The sequence below is a fragment of the Pavona decussata genome, unplaced genomic scaffold (assembly GCF_977016875.1).
Source record: "Pavona decussata unplaced genomic scaffold, jaPavDecu1.1 SCAFFOLD_179, whole genome shotgun sequence".
NCBI classification, from domain to species: domain Eukaryota; kingdom Metazoa; phylum Cnidaria; class Anthozoa; order Scleractinia; family Agariciidae; genus Pavona; species Pavona decussata.
Window position 1 is genome coordinate 476,463 of NW_028145589.1, and position 23,538 is coordinate 500,000.

The 23,538-nt window shown below is 39.0% G+C and overlaps 4 protein-coding genes across 4 annotated transcripts in view; 3 read left to right on the forward strand and 1 right to left on the reverse strand.

Moving 5' to 3' along the window:
* The first annotated feature begins 860 nt into the window (after positions 1-860).
* Positions 861-6,170, forward strand: LOC146463290 (uncharacterized). Its single transcript, XM_085084617.1, has one exon. The coding sequence runs from the start codon at positions 861-863 to the stop codon at positions 6,168-6,170; it is 5,310 nt and encodes a 1,769-aa protein (XP_084940743.1).
* Positions 6,171-8,473: 2,303 nt separating this feature from the next.
* LOC146463291 (nucleoside diphosphate-linked moiety X motif 6-like) lies at positions 8,474-13,494 on the forward strand. The gene is made up of 6 exons (XM_085084565.1): positions 8,474-8,742; positions 10,250-10,456; positions 10,983-11,038; positions 11,775-11,847; positions 12,096-12,143; positions 12,780-13,494. The coding sequence occupies exons 1-6, from the start codon at positions 8,556-8,558 to the stop codon at positions 13,103-13,105; spliced, it is 897 nt and encodes a 298-aa protein (XP_084940691.1). The 5' UTR covers positions 8,474-8,555; the 3' UTR covers positions 13,106-13,494.
* Positions 13,242-21,257, reverse strand: LOC146463292 (uncharacterized). Its single transcript, XM_085084562.1, has 8 exons — positions 20,734-21,257; positions 19,721-19,800; positions 18,947-19,041; positions 18,326-18,398; positions 17,581-17,639; positions 17,385-17,457; positions 15,386-15,803; positions 13,242-15,087 (listed from the first exon to the last, which is right to left on the reverse strand). Exons 1-7 carry the CDS (start codon positions 21,039-21,041, stop codon positions 15,583-15,585), a joined length of 909 nt encoding a protein of 302 aa, XP_084940688.1. The 5' UTR covers positions 21,042-21,257; the 3' UTR covers positions 13,242-15,087; positions 15,386-15,582.
* Positions 21,258-21,410: 153 nt separating this feature from the next.
* The window catches only part of LOC146463293 (uncharacterized), a 5,507-nt gene continuing 3,379 nt past the window's right edge, over positions 21,411-23,538 (forward strand). The window contains exons 1-2 of the mRNA XM_085084571.1: positions 21,411-22,540; positions 23,348-23,421. Of these exons, the coding sequence (XP_084940697.1) occupies positions 23,368-23,421 (54 nt within the window). The 5' untranslated portion in view covers positions 21,411-22,540; positions 23,348-23,367. The remainder of the gene's footprint in view (positions 22,541-23,347; positions 23,422-23,538) is intronic.

Here is a 23,538-nt window from a genome sequence, read left to right on the forward strand (position 1 = left end):
ACCTTTGAGTGCAAGCAGCCATTGAGAATTTAAACGCATTATAAGGCTTTGTATGGGAAATAAAATACCGTCGATTATGAAGTTTAAAAAACGCTAAATTTAACTTTCATTCAATAAAACGAATAAAACTGCCAAGTTCGCGGCGTCACTAGAGACACTAGAGAGCGTGTGATAATTAATAACTAGTGAGACGATGACCTTTGAGTGCAAGCGGTATTGTGTTACAGACAGCCGTTGAGAAATTTGAACGCATTATAAGACTTTGTATGGGAACTAAAATGCCGACGATTTTTACGCTAAAAAAACGCTAAATTTAACTTTCACTCAATAAAATGAATAAAACTGACTCACCTCTGGTGTAATCTTGTGCGTTTTGTGGTTTATTTTGCCGTTTCGGACGTTCTTTGAAATCACTGTCATTACACCGTCTTATGAGGGCTTGCACCACAGGGGGCCCGCACAATGTGTCTGTTCCGAACTGAAAATTTATATTCCGCGTTTCATTTTGTGTAAGGCGCATTGCGTGTGTATGAGTGGAGACTAAGTTCCAATGAGTGGACACTGGGTCCGAGTTTATGTTATGAAAACGTTGCTCGACGTTCTGGTCGAGAATCATGAAATGTATTGCCTAAGTTTTCGTTGCGTTTTAGTGAATAAATCGTTCATTTTCATGGTCCTTTGAGTCGGATGAACAGTATCGACGATCGGTCAAGCGAAAAGGAGTGTTGGACTTCTGTTTCTTGCCGCGAAAAAGTGGGTTTTCGCATCTTGGCGATTGGCGCCAAAACACGTGTGTTGCAGCACCTTGATCGAGTGGAACTTCAGTGGATTTGCAGTGGAATTTTAAACGGTGTTTGAAAATGTCGAAAGATTTAGAAGCTGTCAAGAAAAAGAGAAGGTTTCTGAGAAAATCTTTAACAGACACGATGAAGTCAGTCGACGAAGCCCTGTCACAACAAGATAATCATGCACGAATTCAAGTGTTGAAAGATAACATCGCAAGCAAATGGAGCGATTTGCAAGAAGTGCAAGGCACAATGTGCACGATGTTGGAAGATGCTGACATTGATGCCGAGTGTGAGAGTCACAATGAGTATGAAGGGCGTGTGATTGAAAGCATGGCGAAAATGACGAGTTATCTTTCAAGTAAACATTTGCCAGAAGTGAAATTGGCGGGAAGCAACCCACATGTATCTCAGTCGTCTTCTCAAGTACAAGTTAAGCTACCCAAGATCAATCTACCAACCTTTGATGGCAATGTTTTGAGTTGGCAACCCTATTATCAGTCGATAAAAGTTTCGGTAGTCGACAATGCGTCGTTGGCAGATGTCCAAAAATTAGAGTATTTGATGAGATCGCTAAAGGGTTCGGCTGCTGAAGCGGTGAAAGGTTTTGCAGTGGTACAAGCGAATTACCAGCCAGTTTTGGAAATCCTGAAGGAAAGATTTGGGCATACAAGGTTAATCCTCGATGCACATGTAAGATCCTTGATCCATTTGCCACGTTTGAGCTGTGATGATGCAGCATCCATGCGTAAATTTTACGATGAAGTGATAGGTCACGTTCGTTCTGTCGAGTCCATGGGTGAAAAGTTTAAATCTGAAACTTTGGCTCCTGTTCTGGTGCCCCTTATCGTGGACAAGCTACCTAAAGAAGTTGTGGAAAAATGGGAACTGGAGCTCAGTGAGGAAATAGCTAAGCAGGACTGTGTAGAAGTGAAAACACTGTTCACTTTCTTGGAACAACTGATTAGAGCCAAAGAGTCTTCCCAACCTCCTTCTCTTGATTCGAAAGCTCCAGCAAAGGAAAATCCTGGAAATCGTGAAAATCGTTTCAAGTTTAACCGCTCGCAAAGGTCATCCACCTCTGCATTATGTGCGACAACGCAAGAGGGCAAGTGTGTCATTTGCTCCAAAAACCATGGTTTGAAGTCATGTGTCAGTTTTCTGTCATTGCCTGTAAAAGAAAGGTTCAGAAAGGCAACGTCTAAGGGTCTGTGTTTCCGATGCCTTGAATCTGGTCATAGAGCTGAAGTGTGCCAGAAGCCTCCATGCAAGCACTGCCAAGGTAGACATCACAGTCTCCTGCATCAAGATTCAGCTCGACCTCACTTGGAAGAAGTTAAGGTGGAATCGGTCCCTGAATTACCATCCCCTTCATCAGGTCCTCCTGTGTCATCTTCAGTTGTGGCAAATTCTGTTGCAGTGGGCTCGGGTGGAAAGGTGATTCTGCAGACTGTACCAGCTATTTTGTGTGGAGTGAATGGGTGTTCAAAGGTTGTGAGATGTTTCTTTGATCCTGGTTCTCAAACATCGTTTGTTCGGCAGAGTGTAATTGATGAGCTTGGTCTTAACGGGAAGAGTGTCAAAATTGTTGTCTCTGGATTTGGAGGAGAGGCTACCAAGAACACTTTGCGGAAGAGAATTACATTTACTGTGGCACCTGTTGATAAATCTGGACAGCCTCAGTGTATTGAAGCGCTTACTACACCAGTAATATGCCGGCCAGCTGAAGCTGTGGATATTCATCCAGCAAGATGGTCTCATCTTCGGAACATAGTATTTCCTGAAGAGTTCCCTAGAGATGAACAGGAGATTGATGTGCTTATTGGTTTGGATTTCTATTATTCCTTCGTGACAAGAGACATTGTAAGAGGACGTTCCAGTGAACCAGTTGCAGTTCGCACAACTTTGGGTTGGGTCTTCTGTGGACCAACAGGTGGTCATGACCGAGAATGCACTGTGTCTATGAATGTTCAAATTGGTGTTGAGGAACAATTGAATGAAACACTTCAAAAGTTCTGGGATTTGGAGTCCATTGGTGTTAGACCTGCTGAAAGTTCAGTTTCTACTACTCATGTTGAAGATATGGTCTTGAAGAAGTTTAAAGAGACTCTAACGTACAATGATGGTCGCTATGAAGTATCCTTACCGTGGAAGAAAGATCGTGTTGCATTGAAAGATAATTACCGGCAAGCGGAAAGTAGGTTGTACAATCTAGAAAAGAAGCTGCTCCAAGAGCCAATGAAAGCTACGTCATACCGAGAAGCGATTAACAAGTATGTTGAGAATGGTGTTGCTGAAGAAGTACCTTGTGATGAAGTTACACCGACAGATGGGCGTCCTGTGTTTTATCTCCCCCATCATGCGGTCATTAGAGAAGACAAGCAGACAACCAAGACAAGAGTGGTGTTTGATGCATCAGCTAAAGATAGCAATGGTGTCTCTCTGAACAGCTGCTTAGAGCCAGGCCCAGCATTGCAGCCAGATTTAGTTGGAATTATTCTGCGTTTTCGAAAGAATCATGTAGCTATCATGGGTGACATAGAGAAGATGTTCTTACAGATCCGGTTAAAAGAGGAAGACATGGATTCACACCGGTATCTATGGAGAGATTTGGACCCTAAGGCCACGCCTAAGATTTACAGAATGACAAGGGTCACATTTGGAGTTGTTTCCAGTCCTTTTCTTGCCATTGGTACTATTCAAGAGCATGTGAAAAGGTGTAAAGGAACATTCCCTGTTGCATCAAGTGAAATTTTAAGGAACACTTATGTTGATGACTTTGCTTCAGGGAGAGACAATGTGCAGGAAACACTGAAATTGCAGCAAAGTGCAACTGAGCTTATGCAGAAAGCTGCCTTTAATTTGACAAAATGGTCAAGCAATTCGTCTGAGCTTATGGATTCTTTACCTGAGAGGGACAGAGCAGCAGTTAGTCTCGTCAACCTGGAGAGTGATTTAGCAGAAGCACATCCAATGACAAAAGCATTAGGTTTAAAGTGGAATACGATAACTGACAGCCTTGTCTTTGCAATTGATGCGGACATTGTTAAGTCCAGATCAGAGACAGTGTACACAAAAAGAAAAGTGGCGTCTTTAGCAGCAAAGATTTTTGATCCGATTGGTCTAATCGCACCGTTTTCAGTGAGGTCAAAATTGATTCTTCAAAGTTTGTGGACCCAAGGTGTTGGATGGGATGAGGAAATTCCCATGGAAGTCTCATTGAAATGGAATCAGTGGGTTCAAGAACTTTCAGAACTTGAACACGTTCACATTCCAAGATGTTACACTGATTTGTCATTAAGTCAGAATCCTAAAGTTGAGTTACACGCATTTGGTGATGCGTCGGAAGTTGCTTATGCCTCTGCAGTTTATCTGAGAGTTGTTAGTGAAGATGGAAAGGCATCTACCAGTCTTGTAATGTCCAAGACCCGAGTGGCTCCTGTAAGGAAGATTACACTTCCGCGCTTAGAGTTGATGGCTGCTGTAATTACTGCTAGACTTTGTACCTATGTCAAAGGTGCAATCGATTGTCCCATAAACCGCATTGTTTGTTGGACAGACAATTCTTCAACTTTACACTGGATCAGAGGAGCCGCCTCACAGTGGAAACCATTTGTTGCCAATCGTGTTATTGAAATTCAGTCATTGTTAGATCCCAGTGTTTGGAGGTACTGTCCAGGACCGCAGAATCCAGCGGATCTACCTACCCGAGGTTTGTCTGCAAGTCAGTTAAGAGAGAGTCATTTGTGGTGGAAAGGACCCTCTTGGTTGCAAGAGTCCGAAAAAGATTGGCCCGAGGATTTGAGGTCAAAGCCTTCCAGGGAAAATGTTGACCCAGAGAGGAAGAGTAAAGCTAGTGTCAGTTGTGTTGTGCAACCCAAAGAGCCATTCATTGACTTCACAAGATTCAGTAAGTACGGTCGCTTGCTAAGAACTGTTGCTTGGATCAGAAGATTCGTTAGAAACTCAAGGGTGAAAGAGGAGGAAAGGATTGACAGCCCTTTAACTGGTTTAGAGATGCAAAATGCAGAAAAATGGTTGATTTTTCATGTACAAGAAGCAAGTTTTGCTGAAGAAATTACGTCAAGTAAACGGCATGGTACAGTGAAGGACAGCAACCTGGCCAATTTGAACCCGTTTATGTGTCCTACTAGTGGTTTTCTTCGTGTTGGAGGAAGAATTCACAAGTCACTGTTACCAGAAGAGGAGAAGCATCCTATTATCTTGCCTTCCAACAATCCTGTTGTTAAGTTGTTGATTGATGATGTTCACCGCCGTGAGCTTCATGCTGGAGTTGAACACACTTTGTCAGTTTTGCGACAGAAATTTTGGTTGATCAAAGGACGATCGACTGTCCGTCAGACACTGAGGAACTGTCTAATATGTCGCCATTACCTAACAAAGCCCTTTGGTCAGCGGATGGCACCACTTCCTGAAGACAGAATTAAGCCTGCGCCCCCGTTCACTAATGTGGGACTAGACTTTGCTGGTCCTTTGTATTTGAAAGACAGTGGTGATAAAGTCTATATCTGTTTATTTACATGTGCAGTTACCCGTGCGGTACACTTAGAGTTGGTGTGTAATATGACGACTGAGCGATTTCTCCTTGCTTTGAGACGCATGATTGCAAGAAGAGGAATGTGCAGCATTATTTGGTCAGATAATGCAAAAACTTTCAAGGCTGCTAACAAGGAGCTACAGCAATGTTGGAGAGTATTGGAATCAGACCAAACCCAGAGTGCTTTGTCCGAAAAGAAGATTCAGTGGAAGTTCATAGCGGAGAAGGCCCCATGGTGGGGTGGGTTTTATGAGCGACTTGTAAAGAGTGTTAAGACGCCATTGAAGAAACTATTTGCCAAAGCAATGTTAGATGCCGAGCAGTTAACTACTATTTTGGCTGAAATTGAAGCACAACTGAACAGTCGTCCTCTTACTTACCTGGGTGCAGACCCTGATGACTACAGTGTGATTACCCCTGCACAGATTCTGATTGGCAGAAACCTTCAAGTGTGTCCGACTAAAGACACTCATGTTTCAGAACAGACATCAAGAGCCCTCACCAAACGATTTCAGTATCACCAGAGGCTCGTAAATGGATTTTGGAAGCGTTGGCATGCAGAGTATCTGAAATCCCTGACACCCCTCAAGAAATGGTATAAGATTGGTCGTGAAATCCGTAAAGGTGACTTGGTCCTTGTGAGTGAGGATCGTGTAGCTCGGGGTCAATGGTCACGTGCACGAGTGGAAGACACCCACACAGGCCGCGATGGACTTGTCCGGTCCGTCACCCTGCGGACCTCATCCGGAAGTGTTACTCGCCGTCCAGTGCAGCGGCTACACCTGTTTGAAGCCTGTGATGCTGATATAGCTGCTGAACTTAATTGAACTTGATGAGACATTGTTGAACATTTTAGTTGAACTTTATTGAACTTTGTTGACAAGTTACATGTGATGCACTCCCTGCATCGGGCGGGAGGATGTTCCGAACTGAAAATTTATATTCCGCGTTTCATTTTGTGTAAGGCGCATTGCGTGTGTATGAGTGGAGACTAAGTTCCAATGAGTGGACACTGGGTCCGAGTTTATGTTATGAAAACGTTGCTCGACGTTCTGGTCGAGAATCATGAAATGTATTGCCTAAGTTTTCGTTGCGTTTTAGTGAATAAATCGTTCATTTTCAGTGTCTGTGTAGCCGATTGTTATTATATAGTAAATGCACTGGATTTACCGTTTGCTTCACCTATAGCGATATATCGCTAACTATGTATATAAATCAATGATAAATAAACGTTGAATTACCTTATCTGTGGTATATAGTCGTCCTTTTACCTCAAAAGCGGTTTTTGAGTGATTTTGAAGGAGTTTGAGTTCGCCGTTGACTGTTCCATATATAGTCGTCCTTTTACCTCAAAAGCGGTTTTTGAGTGATTTTGAAGGAGTTTGAGTTCGCCGTTGACTGTTCCATATATGGAACAGTCAACGGCGAACTCAAACTCCTTCAAAATCACTCAAAAACCGCTTTTGAGGTAAAAGGACGACTATATACCACAGATAAGGTAATTCAACGTTTATTTATCATTGATTTATATACATAGTTAGCGATATATCGCTATAGGTGAAGCAAACGGTAAATCCAGTGCATTTACTATATAATAACAATCGGCTACACAGACACATTGTGCGGGCCCTCTGTGCTTGCACTCAAAGGTAATCATGCCCACTAGTAATTAATTATTACACGCTCTCTAGTGACGCGAGCTTGGGCTGCCTGTGGTCGATCCCGTACATATCGGTACATTTTTTGTTCTGAATAGATTTTTGTTTGCTTGAAATTTTACTTTCCGTACTGTCTATCCAGTACGATTTTTTGTATCGGAGAGACTGTGTACAAGAAAGGTGCTTACTGTAATGGTGAACGGTCGTCTAGGCACGGGTTTAATGAGCGATTCAACCGGTAGAATTTGGATACTGTACAGTTTTTATATTGGTGCGGAAAAATATATGTAAAAGATAGACTACTCGTCGTTTGAAACGACCAAAGCGGTGTATTTCGAAACAATCTTAAAGAAGCAAAATTGTTTAACAAATTTAATATCGTAAAATTAGCAGAGGTAAAAGCTTGCTCAACTTTTATGTATCAAGAAATAAAGAGAATCTAGAGACATACAATGTAAAAAAAAAAAAACGTTTGGTCATTTATGATAGTAAATAAATAATATGGCCCCTCAGCCCTCAGTGTAGTTTACCCTGTTAAGCATTTTAACTTCAGTGGCGGATTCAGACCTTCAGGTAAGTGACTTGCTTCTATTTGTGAAACAAAATATCTCGGCCCTGCGGGTCTCAATTTTGTTATAAAAAATAACGGGGGGAGGGGGGAGGGACTCCCCCAGATCCGCCCGGCTGACCTTGAATTTACAATTTCACCAAAAGGAGAAGTGGCTGTGGATGAAGTCTTGATTCCACAACCATTAACCACGTAGGACTTCCAAAGTACAGTGTACATGATAAAAGTGCAAGGTAAAATCGCTACTGGTGACAAAAACACAAGATGACACTAGTGTGTGGCGTGTGGCGGCAGGGGGGGGGAGGGGGTGAGAAGGGGTAAATCGCATTCCAGAAGAAAAATTAAAACGTAGCTGATGAGTAGAGATCACGCCAAAGTTTCTCGAAAAGGCAACGGCCATTTCAAAAATTCTTCATACCGAGAAAACAAAACAAACAATGCCCAAAAAATAGCGCACTCGACTCGTTAACAGCGAAGGTTCTTGTATATTGCTGGCTTGTTGCTGCACACAAATAAGAAACTGGGTCTCGATGGCAGTAGGGAAGGGGCCCGTCCTCCCATTATTTTTCATACCAAGACCGAGGAGAGGCAGAGATTTTTTGTTTTACGAAGATAAGAAAGTCCAACGTTCGAGAGGGGCCCCCACTTACCTGAAGGCTGGACTCACTGCAAGATAGGGGTACTTGTCACGCATGAAATGCCAGGTCATTGGCCGAGTCAGTAGTGTAGCTGTGTAAAGGGAGGAATTAAATGATGTACTCTAAAATCTTATAACCAATAAAGGTGTCGATGTGGTAAACAATCACCGCAGGAGCGGCTTATAATAAACTAGCGAGAGCATGTCAGAGCTGCTTTCCTGGTCGCTTTCAGCACGGCCGGACACGTTGAACGAGTTGGGACTGGGACTAGGTTAAAAAAGATGGCGGACTTGTAGTGCAGTTTCAACATCTAGGATTTTGGAGAAAATCACCTTTAATGCTGTCTCAATGCTACGTTTACTTAACAGATCTATTACCCTAAATGGGAAAGGAATTTGTTTTTACAGAAAAAGGCATACTTTTTCTGAAGTACCCTGTTTAAAATGGGACAGAACGGAGTTCAACGGAGTAGACGTGAACCTTGGTCAGTTGCGGGAAAATTGTTCGCTTGAAGAGTTTGACGCAAAGTTAAAAGGTAGGATGGAAAGATTTCCGCACAGCCCCATAATTATATTAAGGGAACAACTTTGGTCTACTTAGTTTATTACATGTGTCGGTATGATTTGAAGAACGAGGCATAACACAGTAGATGTTGGAGGACCAAAACAAGACAATGATTTTCCTTTAGGAAATATATTGTATTTTTATGCAAACATCTTCTATTGTTTTAGTCCTCCAACATGGCCGCCGTGCACACACTCTATACAATGTTAAATAAGTAGGTGGCCCTGTATTCTATAATTTATTCCAGTATGCACACAGTGTGCATAGTCTTACTCTCATACTATACGTCGTAAAACAGCTGGTCACAGCTAGCATGAATAGAGTTTGAGTCGGAAAATCATCGAAAATGTATGCATATATAACTATGGTGTTGTGCTTTTGGGACTGATTGCAAAATACTCTGCGACTGCCATTGGCTTTGAATCAAGGTTGAGGTCTATAACAATGGGCCCAAATGTTATGCAAGTTATAGGGTGTAAATGAAATCAGGGGAATGCTGAAAAATATTAACTTCCCTGTTGTATAAGCTATATCATAGACCCCAAGTTTGAGAACCCAAAATGCTGGTCATATGTGTTGTTAAGAGTGGCGCAGGCACTAGCAGCGAGCGTCAAAAGCGCAAGCTTCTAGGGGGGTCTGGGGGCACGCCCCCCCAGGAAATTTTGAAAATTAGGGTCCCTAAAATGGCCATTTCGTGCAATTGGTGTAGTTTTTCAACATGTTTTACGAGCCATTTATTTGTTATTTGTAGGAATCACGGCATGAAAATTAAGATTCTTTTAGGAATTGGCTGATTTTATCAAAAATTCAGAGCTTAAACACAAATGCGGGTTTTTACTCTGTAACGGCAGGTCAGCGGGTTTAAATGTTCAAAATATGCGGGCCAGACCCGCCTGGCGCGGGTCACTTGGGTCTATGCTATATAGGTGTGTACACTCCAAAGGGCATGGTTTTTGATCTGTTTTGGTCTGAAATAGGGTGTACATGTAGATTTGAACAGCATTGGCCTGAAAGTCTGAAAATGGTATGGATTCTAGAGACCAGGTCTGAAAAAGGGTATTGGAAGAGAACTGAGGCTCACACCCCACCAAAAATTCCAAGGAGACCCCTCTCCCCCCCCTCCCCACCCACCCACTAGGGAATTAGGTCCCTTTACAGATTTAAGAGGATTTTTTCACAAGAAGGAGCCCAAGAGATTTCGCACTTCTCATACAGAATACAAGAATTAAGGTAAATTGGTGGTCTAAAGTTAATATTTTGAGATAATATATTATGTTTTTTTTTTAATTTGTTTGATTAAATAGCATCCTTTCTTGCTGACATTTACAGCTGTACGTGTCATGTTTGATGTGCTCGGCAAATTTTCATGCACCCTGCAAGCATCAATGCCACACTCCTAAGCAAACCATGTTGAGCTTAATGGAAATAATTTGGGGAAAATATGTTTTCTGACCAATTTTTTTCTCCTGCCTTAAAAGAGAGTATTTTGGTTTGGAGGAGGGATGCAAAGAAGTCAGTTTGGATGAAAGTTCCCATTGCTCAGAGTTACTTGATCCCAGTGGCATTTGCTCATGGCTTCAATTACCATCACGCTGTTGGTAACTATGCTATGCTTTTGAAATGGCTTCCACAGCAAGTAACCTGCAGTGTGCCACCTTACGCTACACACCAAGTTGGAGTTGCAGGTATTGTAATGAAACTTGCTGTGATAAATAACCTCTTTTTGTGGACACTCAGAGTGTGAATACAAGTGACTTTTTTCCCATTTTTTTATGAGAACAGTTACTGTGATTGTTTCCTTATGTTGCAAGGCAGTCAGCCTTAAGTCGCAGTTTAAAAGTTTTTCTGCTTCAAATATAGAATATGTTAATCAAAGACTTGTTGCTTTATGAGAAAACTGATTACCTACACCATTTGAGATGACTCTTTTAACCTTACAAGTGTATTTATCTGTAATATTTGAAACACCCTATGGCCCTTTTTCACAGCCCAACAATGTACCATACGAAATAAGTAATATATATATAAATGAGTAAAGAATGGTACATGACTGTAAATGCTACAGCTATAGATTAAAGATGCAGTCAGTATGCTGGTAATAATTCAAATTTCTTCCATGGTGTAATAAAACATTCTTGCTGGTTTCATGTCTCTAAGTCTCTTTGCACAATAATGTGAATCCAATTCTTTTTTTTTTTTTTTTTTTTTTAGGCATGGTTATTAACGAGGAAAAGAATGAAGTCTTAGTTGTTAAGGACCAGCATATGGTATGTAGGTGGTGCTTCAATACTTATTTTTTATCTTGTTTTGTTGTAGTTATAATATAGGTACCTTTTAGCAATCTATGCTGTGAGGATGTCCACATTTGTTCAAAAAGTGATCTTTGCAAACCTCACAAGGTTTCTGAGATTATGAAAAGTGTTTCCACTGCATGTCACAAACACAGCCATGAGAACAAATTCTTAGGAACCTATACCATTGAGCTACCAACCATAGTTCAAAACTAGTACGTTTCCCAGGTAGCTGAATTCTGCTTTGAACAACCTGCTTTAGGTATTGTTTTTGATGCAGGCAGACATCTTACATTAATTTTGTTTGTTTTAATTCCTGCAGTAAACTTGGAATATTTAAATAATTTTTGTTTGTTGAGTGTTAATTGTTTAAGCACTTGTAGATCATGCTAATAGGACATCATTAGGAAGTGACAAAATATATATATTCTAGTCAAAATTCAGGCTGATATTTTAACAAGAATTGGGTATCACTTGATTAGAGTTGTAATCTCAATCCTCTTTGGTGGTTGGTCACATACAGTACCACAAAATTATTGCAAAGTTGTCCCCTTAATGGACGTTTCAATGGTCAGCGACGATATGACTTTTTTCTCAATTCTGGTACTAACAGCAGTTTGTGTCCCTGTATGGACAATTTTTATTTAAAATTGTTTTTCAAGGGATTTTTCTGGTTTACTAATTTTTTCAATTAAATTTTCTTTGGACTCAGGTAAAATATGGACAAACTAAAAAATCTGTTTGGAAATTTCCTGGAGGCCTTTCTGAAGATGGAGAAAGCATTGGTGAGCAGTTGGTTTTTTTGATAGATGCAAAGCTTGGTTTTTTTTTTTTTTTTTTTTTGACGACCCTGTGACATTGATAAGGACATCACTAAATTTTTAAATATATTATTTAATGATTTTCCTTCTTTTGTCATATCATTCTCTGCAGTCTTTGAATTGAAGTATCCTTCATTAAGTTTCATGGCCTATCGCTGAAAGGCTGACATTTTTCTTATGTAATGATGTTATTTTTTGTTGTTGTGTTATAGAAGAGACAGCTATCCGTGAGGTCTATGAAGAGACTGGGGTGAAGTCAGGTAATTATTATTTACATGTGTTGTAAGGAAATAAATCAACAAAAAAACCATAAAGGCTTATTAAGCAGCCAATTTTTCATCTCACTGTATGCCTCTCATATTATTTTAAACCTTTTCCCCTGCAAGAGTAAGCTAATTACCCATTCCAGAGTTTAAATGGAGACTGCAAATGAGTTTTTAAATTTTCATTTAGTCAGAAATTTAAGTCCCATCACAAGAATGATCACATTAATATTAGTCATTTTTTATTACCAAGTTTGAGGTTCTGATATTAGATTGTAACCATGTAGAAGGCTTTCAAAATCAGAAAAATTAGAGACTTTTTTTTGTGCATAGTAGTGGATTGAACTTTAGAAAAGTTAATCTGAATTTTTGTTTAAATTGTTGACTCAGATCAATTAAGCTCCTTCCTTCTCCATTAAGCTTCCCTCTTTACCGCCACCCATCCTCAGAGGACCCAGGCACAGTTTACAAGCCTGAATGTTGTTCAGAACTTATCGATTTTGACTTCCTCCTGACCTGACTATCTGCCCATGGGTCTCTGAGGATGATCCCATCCCTTGAAGGCCTGAAATGAAACACCAGGATCTTCTGCTTTATTTTTTTTTTTCACTTTGCTTTCATTTTTCTCTCCAGAATTCAAATCTGTGTTAATGTTTAGACAACAGCACCAAATGAAAAATGCATTTGACAAGTCCGACATCTACATCATATGCAGAATGACTCCCTTAACTTACGGCATTAGTCGCTGTGAAGATGAGATTGCACAGTGTGAGTGGATGAAATTATCAACTCTCCTAACCCACACAGACACTGGCCCAATGTCAAGGTTAGCAGCGAGGCTAGCATCTCATGGGCTGAAAAATGGATTTGAAAATGTTGATATAGCGCAAAATAGAGTGAGATCTTGGATAGATCCCAATAAGACAGTTTGTCTTTTCCACAGATATTTGCCCAGCTGACCATAGCTATGACTTCTTTAAATGAGTTATTTTGTTTTTCTATTTTTGGGAAATTGAGAATTATATGTTGCATTAGACTAGAGGTTTTAAATTTAGACAAAAATCAACAAAATGGCATGAACATCAAGCTTTCAAATTTTATTTTGCAAGGTATTTATTGAGTATACATAACAATGAATTCACCACAACTAAACTATATGTATATGAATATCAGACTTCTCCATTAGCAATATTTATATCTGGCAGGACATACTGGTATTTTGACAATTAATGCCAGAGACTTACAAAATAATGTTAAAAACTCAGATCAGAACTTCCAAATACACTGTAAATCAGGTTGTCATGTGTAGACACAATTTTTTTTCTATTAAAGGAAGATAGTACCTCATGGTGGACATCTCTAGAATATGTGGCACAATGTAATATTGTGAAGAAACTGAGAGGCCACCGACTGATGACCAACAGTGGCCCACAGTCGGTTCAGTCTTCACAATTGAAGGGCTTGGACCATAACCAACCTGTGGTGCATTTGAGGTTGCTTTGTTGTTTTAACTCATATTCAGTGGCGTTTACATTTGGTCTTGAATTCCTTCAAACAATGTTGCTCCAATGTTTTATCAATGTTTTATAGACTTTCTCAAAGTCTATTTTCATGGGAGTCCAGTCAGGCAGAAAACAGACTTTTCTGACCTGCAGCGAGCCATTTGCAAACAAAGCACAAAGCAATGGATAAAACATTGGAGCAATGTTTCCTGATGGAATTCAAGGCCACATGCAAAAACTCTGTCAAATCTGAGCTAAAACAACAAAAAGCAATCTGAATTGCACCAAGTCCTTCAATAGTATTATTGATGAATATGTACAGATTCTTCCAGGGGACAAGAAACAGACTTTGATCCCAGATAAGCTACATGGCTGGCAATTTTACAGCCCAGAGAAGAACGTTTTTACTGACCAGCAGCGGTCTGAATGATTGTTACCTAATATGACTTTGTGTTGTAGTCACCAGAGAGTGTGGCAGTGATGAAAGATGATGATGATAATGATTACTAACATTAATACACTAAAATTTTAAAACAAACTTACTTTCCTTCCAAAAACAAGTTTCATAAACTCTTCTTGAAACATTTAACTGTACCCCTGTACAATGCACAAGTGGTTACCTTTAAATATTTTCTTTGTTCAAAGTGAAGTAACATGTACAAAAATTTCTGTACAGTACTGCACTTACACCAATATTTAATTTCATATTGATAAATTAATTATACATGTATAATGTTTTAAAATAACAAAAAATTTAAAATATCTTCAATTCAAAGAGTGGAAATAAATTTTGAAATCAAAACCTTATCTGAATACAAGTACATAACCAACAAATAATGCAAAGCAACAGAGCAAAACATCACTGATAAGCTGTGCCTGACAAGGAAACATTCAGTTACTTGCTCAACAGCTTATATATAGCCTACGAAAGCAGCAAACAGTGAAGAGCTCTGCAAAAGAAAAGACTAAAAAAAAGACTTAGTTTCTGGACTTTTTGCTTACAATTTTGGCCTTTGGCACTGAAAGAAGAACCTTTCTTGTCAATATCTTCTACAAGATATCAAATTACACCCCCCCCCCCCAAAAAAAAGAAATAATAATAATAATAATAATAATAATAATAATATCCAACACAAAAGTCGCTTACAGTGGAACCTTGATTTCAACGAAGTGCCAAGGGACTAGGCAAATAAAAATTGGTTCATAATATCAAGGTTCGTTATACTGAGGACTTCGTTTTAATGATTATCATAAAAATTATTTTAGAGGTTTGTTAAATCCAGGTTCCACTGTAGCATATTTTAGCGATGGCATATCACAGGTTTCAACATCTACCTACAGTTACAAAACAACATCTGAAGGCCATGGCAGTCATCGCAGGAATGTCATCCAGATGTAACAACCCAAAGAATGGCTGTGTTAGAGATCAATGATTGAACCTTAAAGCCGCCGTTACACGTTGAAACTTTTAGCTGAAACTTGTGTGCAACGGCGAACGAGACCAGTTTCACGAAGTAGTGTTACACGGTGAAACTCTTGTTTTTTCACCACTGCGACCAATGCGAGCCGTTGCAGAAGTAGAAAGCGGTTCTACTTTTCGTGAAACTTGTCTCGCAACGGAAGTTCGAAAAAGTTTCACGAAACCGACCATGTTACACAGTGCAACGCCTGCTGAAACTTGTTTCGCAGCGCCGTTGCACACAAGTTTCAGCTAAAAGTTTCAACGTGTAACGGCGCCTTAAGGAAAGTGAACTACTTGGATTGGTGTCACTAGTAGGTATCGAATGCCATGTGCTTCAGATGCTGTTTTGTATTAGAATAATGTCAATATTAAAAAAAAACAATTGAATGAATAATAATTCACATCATAAAGAGACATGAAATATCCATGCTGTGAAACATATTTGCTTGAAGCATGATGGAGTCTGATTATATCATGTCCGCAGCCAAGCAGGATGTGCCTTAAAATGAGATTTTTTGGGGAAATGATTCTGCACATGAATGTGAGTCTCCTTGGTTCCTGGTTGATGTACTTTGTATTTTCCTAAGATGTATCTGTCTGGATGTTGCTGTCCTGTGTAGTTTGGATCTATTGTTCCTTCACGTATTGGATCTGATGCCAGGGTTCTGATTAATCTCATTACTGCTTGTTGTTCTAATAACACAAAAGTGTGATATTAATTGGATTCCCGGTATTCGAGACACTTATGCTGTACACCAACTCTTTGGCCCAACAAAATGGGTTTCTCCTTCTCATTTTCGGGAGCCCAAAAAGAAAATATTGTATTAGGCAACCTCCATAGATATTCAGAGAACAAACCTATGTGGGATTATGCTTCAACCCTCTTACAAAATTTGGTTCTTTTTTTGCCCAATTTATGCAAACAATCTTTCATTTGACAAGTAACTCTGACAAATTTTCTTTCACAATAAAACTGAAGAGGATAGTACATGTACAGTGTACATGTCACCTGAAATTTTGAAATTTATTACATAATATAATGTGCACGCTTCTCGCACCTACAGGTCTATGTAACTTATTACCTGTCAGGCCTACGAGGTGTGCTAAATCAACCCAGCATCTATTTGATCTTCTTATCAGTATATGAGAAGAACATTTAGATTTGGAACAACTAATTAATTGAAAAAATATTTGGTTTGTAGATGTAAGTGAATACCGCCACATTCCTTGGCAGTGTACTGCCAAGTGTTGGTCACTAATATTACACGTCCAACCTTTGCTCAAAAGAATCTCAATATTTCCAAGTGTCTTAAAAAATAACTTCCATAACAGAGAGAAAGAAGTTACATGTATGATCTGTTCCTGCACATTTTGGAAATGAAAATGCAAGAACTTAAAAAGGTATGCCTAACTTTTTGCAAGTTGCAATCCATCTGACCTGTGGCCAGAGACACTGGTTGACAGTTTTAGTACACTGGGGATGGGGGTGGGGTTTAATTTGTAGCAAAACTGGAACATTTTGTATGTTTGTTGATAGAAAAATGTTTTCGGCTATTTGAAATGACACCAAATCCCCATGATATGTCTCCTTTAATTAAGTCTATACTTTTAAAACAAAACACCCCCCCCCCCCCCCCAAAAAAAAAAAGAAAAAAGAAACATCGCACTGCATGGGAAACATGGATTTCGACTAAATAAAGATTACATTAATTTTATTTTAAATAAAGTTGAATTACTCACAATGAAGTAGTCTTTTGTCTTTTCTGGTCGTTTCTCCCCATTTATGTCAAGTAGAATAGCCCAAACAACCCTGCTTTTGATTCAGAACTAAGGACCGCAAGCGTTCGTTAAATCTTGGTAACCGCGCGTCGTACTCCTATCCCAGGGGTGGGCGCTAAGCGCTGAGCGTTAACCCATGAGTTAACACTCGCACACTTAGCAACCGCGGCTGGGATTTGAGGAGGATGCTCGGTTACCAAGACTAACAAATGCTTGCAATGTAGTTCTGAATAACAATGACGTATTGTAAGGGCTATTCTAAAAGAGATAAATGAGGAGAAGCGATCAGAAAAGACAAAAGCATACTTCACTGTGAGTAATTTAACTTTATTTGAGATAAAATGTAATCTTTATTTAGTCGAAACCCATTTTTCCTCCAGCCCATGCGCACTGTGCACATTGCTTGCCCTTATCTTTCATGACCGTGGCCACAACTTTGAATGAAATTTTAATCCGCCGTATGTTAACAGGCATTTAATTACCACTGACTCTTACCTTCATCTCCAGCTTTCTTTAACCAACGGTTAACAGCTGGTACAACATCAGGCTTGAATGTCGTACTAACAGTCTATTGATAAAGAAATATCAGTAGTTAGACCACACTTAACAGTCTGTAAACAGGTTGTATCTTGCTCTTTAATTTGTTTAGCAATGAAGAAGTGGTTAAAAATTATTAGCATAAATCCATCACCTTCTCCATATCTGCTGATTCACAAGCTGTGTTCAGCATATCGGTGACTATCTTCTTGTCTGTTGAAAAACCAATAAAAAAAGTTTAACTGATTCCCTATATTTTTAAGTATCAGTTATTTGTACCTTAGTAACTTCAGGGTTAAGTTGCACTTAATGGCCTTAAGGTAGCTTACAGCTATGTAGGTAGGCTAGCTCTCAACTTAGTTTATCTTTATGCAGTATGAAGCAATGTTTTAGCCAGAAGGATGTCCCCGGAGGGATCCTATGGATGCCCCCCTTTGAGGAAAATGAATTCAAAATTCACCTCATCTTTTAAAGAATTTACAAGGAACATGCTCCTTGGATGCCCAACTTGCAATTTTTGAGTAAAAGCCTCACATGAAGCAAGTAGGGGTTTAACCAGTGCCATAGTCTATTACAGGGTTACCTCTAGCTAGCAGGGATGGCATTGTGGTGAGAGCACTTGCCTCCCACCAATGTTGCCTCAGTTTGATTCTCGGTATTGACACCACGTGGGTCGAGTTTGTTGTTGGTTCTCTTCCCTGCTCTGAGGGTTTTTCTCCGGGTACTCCAGTTTTCCTCCCTCTGAACACAAAACTGACATTCCCAATTCCCATTCCCATTTCATAGTGTTGAATTTAAACTGGATAACAATTAAAATGTTGGGACGCAACATCCACAGAACTCTGTGAGTGTGTGGTTTTAAAGGGGATTAGAATTTTACTACATAATAGTTACATCACCTTTAAGAGAGGCATTTTTCACCCAAGCTTGTGCAGCTGGTATGGATCTGGGATTCATGACGGCTTTTAAAGTCTGAAAATTGAGAGGGTAGCATGAGTTTAAGATAGCTATAATGACACTTTAAAAGATTGCTTTTTGTGCTAGTATTAAAGGAATTCCAGATAGACGTTTTGTTGGCACACAAAACTCTGATTTTGGCAACATTATTGTGTAGGTCAAGTGCCACTGTCACACCCTGGTCTTAAAGATGGAAGACTCAGCTGTTTTGTGCCACTTTGAGCTTCATGCTGTATTCATAAACCTATTATTCCATGATTTAAATTATTTAAATTTTAAAAATATAATCCTTTTACATTGATAATTTAATGGCTCGGTGTAAATACCTTGCCAATACCTTGTTTATACAGTCAATCTGTCTTGAAAATTATGCATTAGTTGAAATAAATGAATAATTTACATGTAGTATGTGAGCCATTTATTAATATGCCGTGCCTGAGAAATAGTGGCCATTAAATTGTTTATGCACCTCGTTGGCTGTCTACCATCTCATGCTCGACCAGCACTTGTGGAATAATTGTTGTTAAATTTTCCTTGTGTATACATACGGTTTCATATCTTACCTCATCTGTTCCTCTCTTCTCCATATCTTTCATTTCCCATAATGTGTAATACATTGTCTGCTGGGCATAATTTGGTTCATCAGGTCTATAACCAACTACAAAGGTTAAGAAATTATGCAATATTAATAGATTGCTGACGTATCATAAAAATCTTGTTATGTTCATCTCACCTAACTTCTTTATATCAAGTGGCACATCAGGCCTTGTATGTTACACTTGCCTCATGTCACCTTATTATAGTGCCCAAAGGGAGCAATGAGCAACCAAGTGGTACGGACAAACAATAAAGTTGTGGGGCAAAAAGTCACATGAAAACAGACTTTGAGAAATTCTAGCTTTGTGCATTTGTTTAATAGTATGGTTGTATTTAATGGGTTTTCTTCCTGTACATGTACATGTACCATTATTGGCCTCTTGAATCCAGCTTCCTTCCATAAATATTATTTGCTAATAATCACTGCTAGTCAGAATTATAATCTCAGCCCCAATTTATTTTGCTCAAGGAAAGCAGAGATATTTCCACCCACGAAAAAAGATTTAATACAGCATGACATTAATTTGCTCCTATAATTTCAACGTTTTCTTTAGCACTTAAAGAATCTTGCTTTCTGCCCTCTCTTATCCCACTTCCCACAGATGATCTCTGCCCCCCTCCATTGATTTATTTATTTCTAGTAGCGACCCAGTCATTCCCATAAATAATGACCCTCCCTAAAATTTAGTAGCTGCTGAAAAATTACTCCACATATTTATTTCTTTAAATCTGGAACATACCATCATAAGGGTCCTGCCCTGGCTTTTCTTTGGCTTGAGGAAATCCTTTAGCTTGCCTCAACTGAAGTCGCAAAAACGATCTGAAAGAAAATCAGTTGGATGAGGAAAAATAAATAAACATTTATGTCCACATATACATACATATACTTTATTGATGTTCCCTGAAGTGGGCCTTTCAGCTACAGTAATAATTAAAGTAATTACAATAATAATAATAATAATAATAATAATAATAATAATAATAATAATAAATACATATTATACAAGCACATTTAAATTAAATTCACTAAGACTGATGAATGTTGAATGTCTCAGGAGTGATGTGCAAAAGTGGTATTGCAACTGTTAATCATGTGGGAAGACCTTGCTTGTATAAGCACCGGAGTGGGGGGGAGGGGGGACTCTCATAAATATGCTATATACAGGCATTGTTTTTTGAAGCAGTTTTGCGTGGGATAGGTTATGGAAGTCGGAGAGTTTGGGTCTAGAATAGGGTACCATTGAGAAAGATTTTGTCTCAAACAGTTCCCTGGGGATAAAAATTAGTACTAAAAGTCTTGAACAGGGTAGGAATTTTTGGTATCTAGTCAACAACCGGGGGGCAAATAGCGGCTGAACGTGGTCTTTGTATACGGTAAGGGTAATTCTGAGTCCCACCAGCAAGCCCCACCCAAAAATCCACTGAATACCCCCCCCCCCCCCCCCCCGCCCGTAAGGGTCAATACGAGCATGATTCCCAAGGTCAGATCAAATAACTCGACATGAAAGAGGTATAAATATTTATCGAACTCGGCCTTAGCCTTCAATTAGAGAATGTACACTGTTTATGTGATTCTTCTCTGAGATGAAAAAAGGAAGTCAAACGTTTCCACGTTTACCCACGGTCAATAATAGAACATTTCTTAAAACATTGCCACTCGTTCCTAATAAACCCACTTTTTATACAATGGGGTTACTTGTTAAATAAAACACAGTTGATACAAACACTTCAAGCAAACAAAAGAACTACAAACCTTGTTGGATGGGGATTATTTCGCCTGGTTGGTGAAGTCGGCCGACACGGAGTGAGTTCTCGAAGAGCTCTGTAATTGTGCGTAGTGGAGTATGTCGTAACAAAATGATTACTTCTCACGCGAGGCAGTGGGTTCCCCGGATCTTCCCAGTTAGTATTCCACGACTGGCGAGAAAGGCTTCGAATTTTGTCGAATTCAGTCTTCGAAATTCCTTCCTTTTGTATGTCATGTTTCCTCAATACCTCGGCCGATTTAGATCGAAAGCGAAGATTGTGTGGATAACCAGGATTTGTTAAAACATGAGTCATTTTTCCGCTAATAAAATGTCGTCGGTATTCAAAGGTCGAATTACCTCGCCAAGGTCGTTGGCCGGAGATTTGTGAATGAAGATCCCGTAATATTTTAGAACACGCTCCGGCTGGCCAAGATTAATCTGTAGTTGATGATCTTCACGGAGAGGTGGCAAATTTTCCGTACAGAAGTCAACTAAACGATCCCAGCAAATTATTCTAGCGCGCTATGCCGAACTGACAACAATCAATCGCTTGGTAACTTAATTTATGCAGCTTTTGGTTAATGAATAATCCGCTAGCTAATTGACTTTATTTGTCACTTTTGATGGCCTCCCCCGAATGAAAGATGTCAGTAATTCCTGAACGAGGAAACCAACTGCCCTGATACAATTGATCATTAATTAGCTGAAATATCTTTTATATTTGCAAACGAAAACAAGAATGGAGTATAACTAAAATTCAGTAAAAAAAAAAAGTAAGGTTACTATATGTGTCATCTTATTGTTAGTCCAGAATACAAGTACGCCACTAGTCTACTTTCTCGCTTTTATAAGCAAGACATATTGGCAAACCATATTCATGTTCAAGAGTTATTTTGTAATCTGGTAACTCTAAAAACCTTTTGTAAGTGTTTAGTAGCCCACGGTTAATCGAACACACTCCAACAGAACTGACCACTTTCACTTCAAACTGGTATTTTTTGATATATTGTGCACCCTGCTTTAATTTTAAACTGATTTTTCTCATTTCTTGGAATCCTTTTTCTTCTGTTTTAAGATAAATGACGAACACCTTGTACGTTGTTCTCTATTGAAAGGGGAAGAGACTGAGCTAAGTGACATGACAAAACAAGCTGCCGTAATTAACGTAATCAGTCAGCTGCTTCCCCTTTAGGTTTCATGTTTCAAAGCAGGTGTTCGCGAGTGTGTCGTTCTTGGTTAACAAGGTTACTCAAAAGCCTACAACGGTGGACTAAGACTCACAAATATCTCATTAAATGTTCCTTAGAATAACTTGGAATTGTTTTATTAACAAAACTAGAGCAAATAATGAGTTCGAGAGTGATCGAACCAATTTATAGGTTGTGCATAAAATACCGAAGGGAAAAAACCGGTGACAGATGGAAGGGTTTTTCAAGGCTGTAATTTAACCCATAATTTTCTTTACTAAAGCGCCATTAGCAAGCACTTACGAAGTTTGAAAAGCCGCAATTCTTTTGGCTTGGTTAATAATTGATTAAGTGGAAGTCTTTCCTTAAATTATGAGTTCGACAAAAGGTTCCCGCACACCAGTGTTCATTCATCATAGTAGATAATCAATTTCTGTGTGGCTGGAAAGGTTAAACAAAATCCACCACTGGTTGGCTCACTTTAACCATTGTCTTGCCGCGGTAAATCGATTGAATCGCCTATAAATATATCACACAACGCAACAGACCAAAAGCGTCAGTGGGATTAAAAGGGAATTTTATTTTCGTACTTATACCTTCGTGCGAAGCGATCAGGAAAGAAGACGTAAGTTTGTTTTATTTGTTTTTTGTTTTTCTTCTTTTCTTTCTTTTTCTGTTGTCTTTTTTTATTCAATGCTAGCTTAGAGCATACATATGAAATGAATTGTATTAAGCACAAGTTATACACTTTGTTGCAATCATTCACTGGCCAGCGAGTTGCCTGGTCTTCGATGCTTCGTTATTTTTATAGAACTTAAATGTCCTCTAACCCTCTTTACTTGGATTCTACTTGTTGCCGCGGAACTGATAATTCGATGCCAATAAGCTAGTCTCAACTCAAAATCGACAATTAAATTGGACTGCGCGCAATGTTTTCGTTGATTTGTAAAATTTCATTCCGTTTCCAGGCAACTAGTATGGGTCGAATACAATTTGGCGAGTTTTTTTATGATGTTATTTTATTTTATTTTTTTAGCGTTTATATAGTATTTAGAGCTTTAGTTATTTTCTTTTAATGAAAAGTCGTTCGAGTTGAAGATATTTGTCAGGAACAATTTATGCATAGTACGTTTTCAGATATATAGTTTTAAATCGTATCCCCCCCAATCTAAATACAATTCGTTATATAAAAATAAAATAATTGACTTTATGTGAGTGTCGAAGTGTTTAACACTAACTCATTAAATTTGCTGGGAAAATCAGTTTTGTCCAGCTATCTTTAGATTTTTTTCTCACATAGCCGTTTTATATATTTTTCTTCCCCAATACCCCCACGTAGACTCTATACAGAACACATGCAAACACTAACTATGTCTTTGAACTGGCTTAAACAAGTAACCACACTGAAAAAAACATGTCTTGTTATTTCAAGCTAATCGACGTGGATTCACGATGGCCTATTGCAGCAAACCTCATAACTACAGACGAAAACCCTTGGAGGAAGAGGTAATAAATAATCCATTTCCAGTTTATTGCCATATATAATCTCAGGCAGAAACTTAATGAAACAAGTTAAATCTGCCTGTATGTTTAACTTGTCATAGTGGTATTGTGAGCCTCTCG

Coding starts and splice junctions, on each gene's coding strand:
- LOC146463291 (XM_085084565.1), top strand. CDS start 8,556: ATGCTACGTTTACTTAACAGATCTATTACCCTAAATGGGAAAGGAATT. Junction 11,848..12,095: donor TGAAGATGGAGAAAGCATTG/GTGAGCAGTTGG, acceptor GTTGTGTTATAG/AAGAGACAGCTATCCGTGAG. Junction 12,144..12,779: donor AGAGACTGGGGTGAAGTCAG/GTAATTATTATT, acceptor TTTTCTCTCCAG/AATTCAAATCTGTGTTAATG.
- LOC146463290 (XM_085084617.1), top strand. CDS start 861: ATGTCGAAAGATTTAGAAGCTGTCAAGAAAAAGAGAAGGTTTCTGAGA.
- LOC146463292 (XM_085084562.1), bottom strand. CDS start 21,041: ATGACTCATGTTTTAACAAATCCTGGTTATCCACACAATCTTCGCTTT. Junction 19,801..20,733: donor AATAATCCCCATCCAACAAG/GTTTGTAGTTCT, acceptor ATTTTCTTTCAG/ATCGTTTTTGCGACTTCAGT. Junction 17,458..17,580: donor AATCAGCAGATATGGAGAAG/GTGATGGATTTA, acceptor CTTTATCAATAG/ACTGTTAGTACGACATTCAA.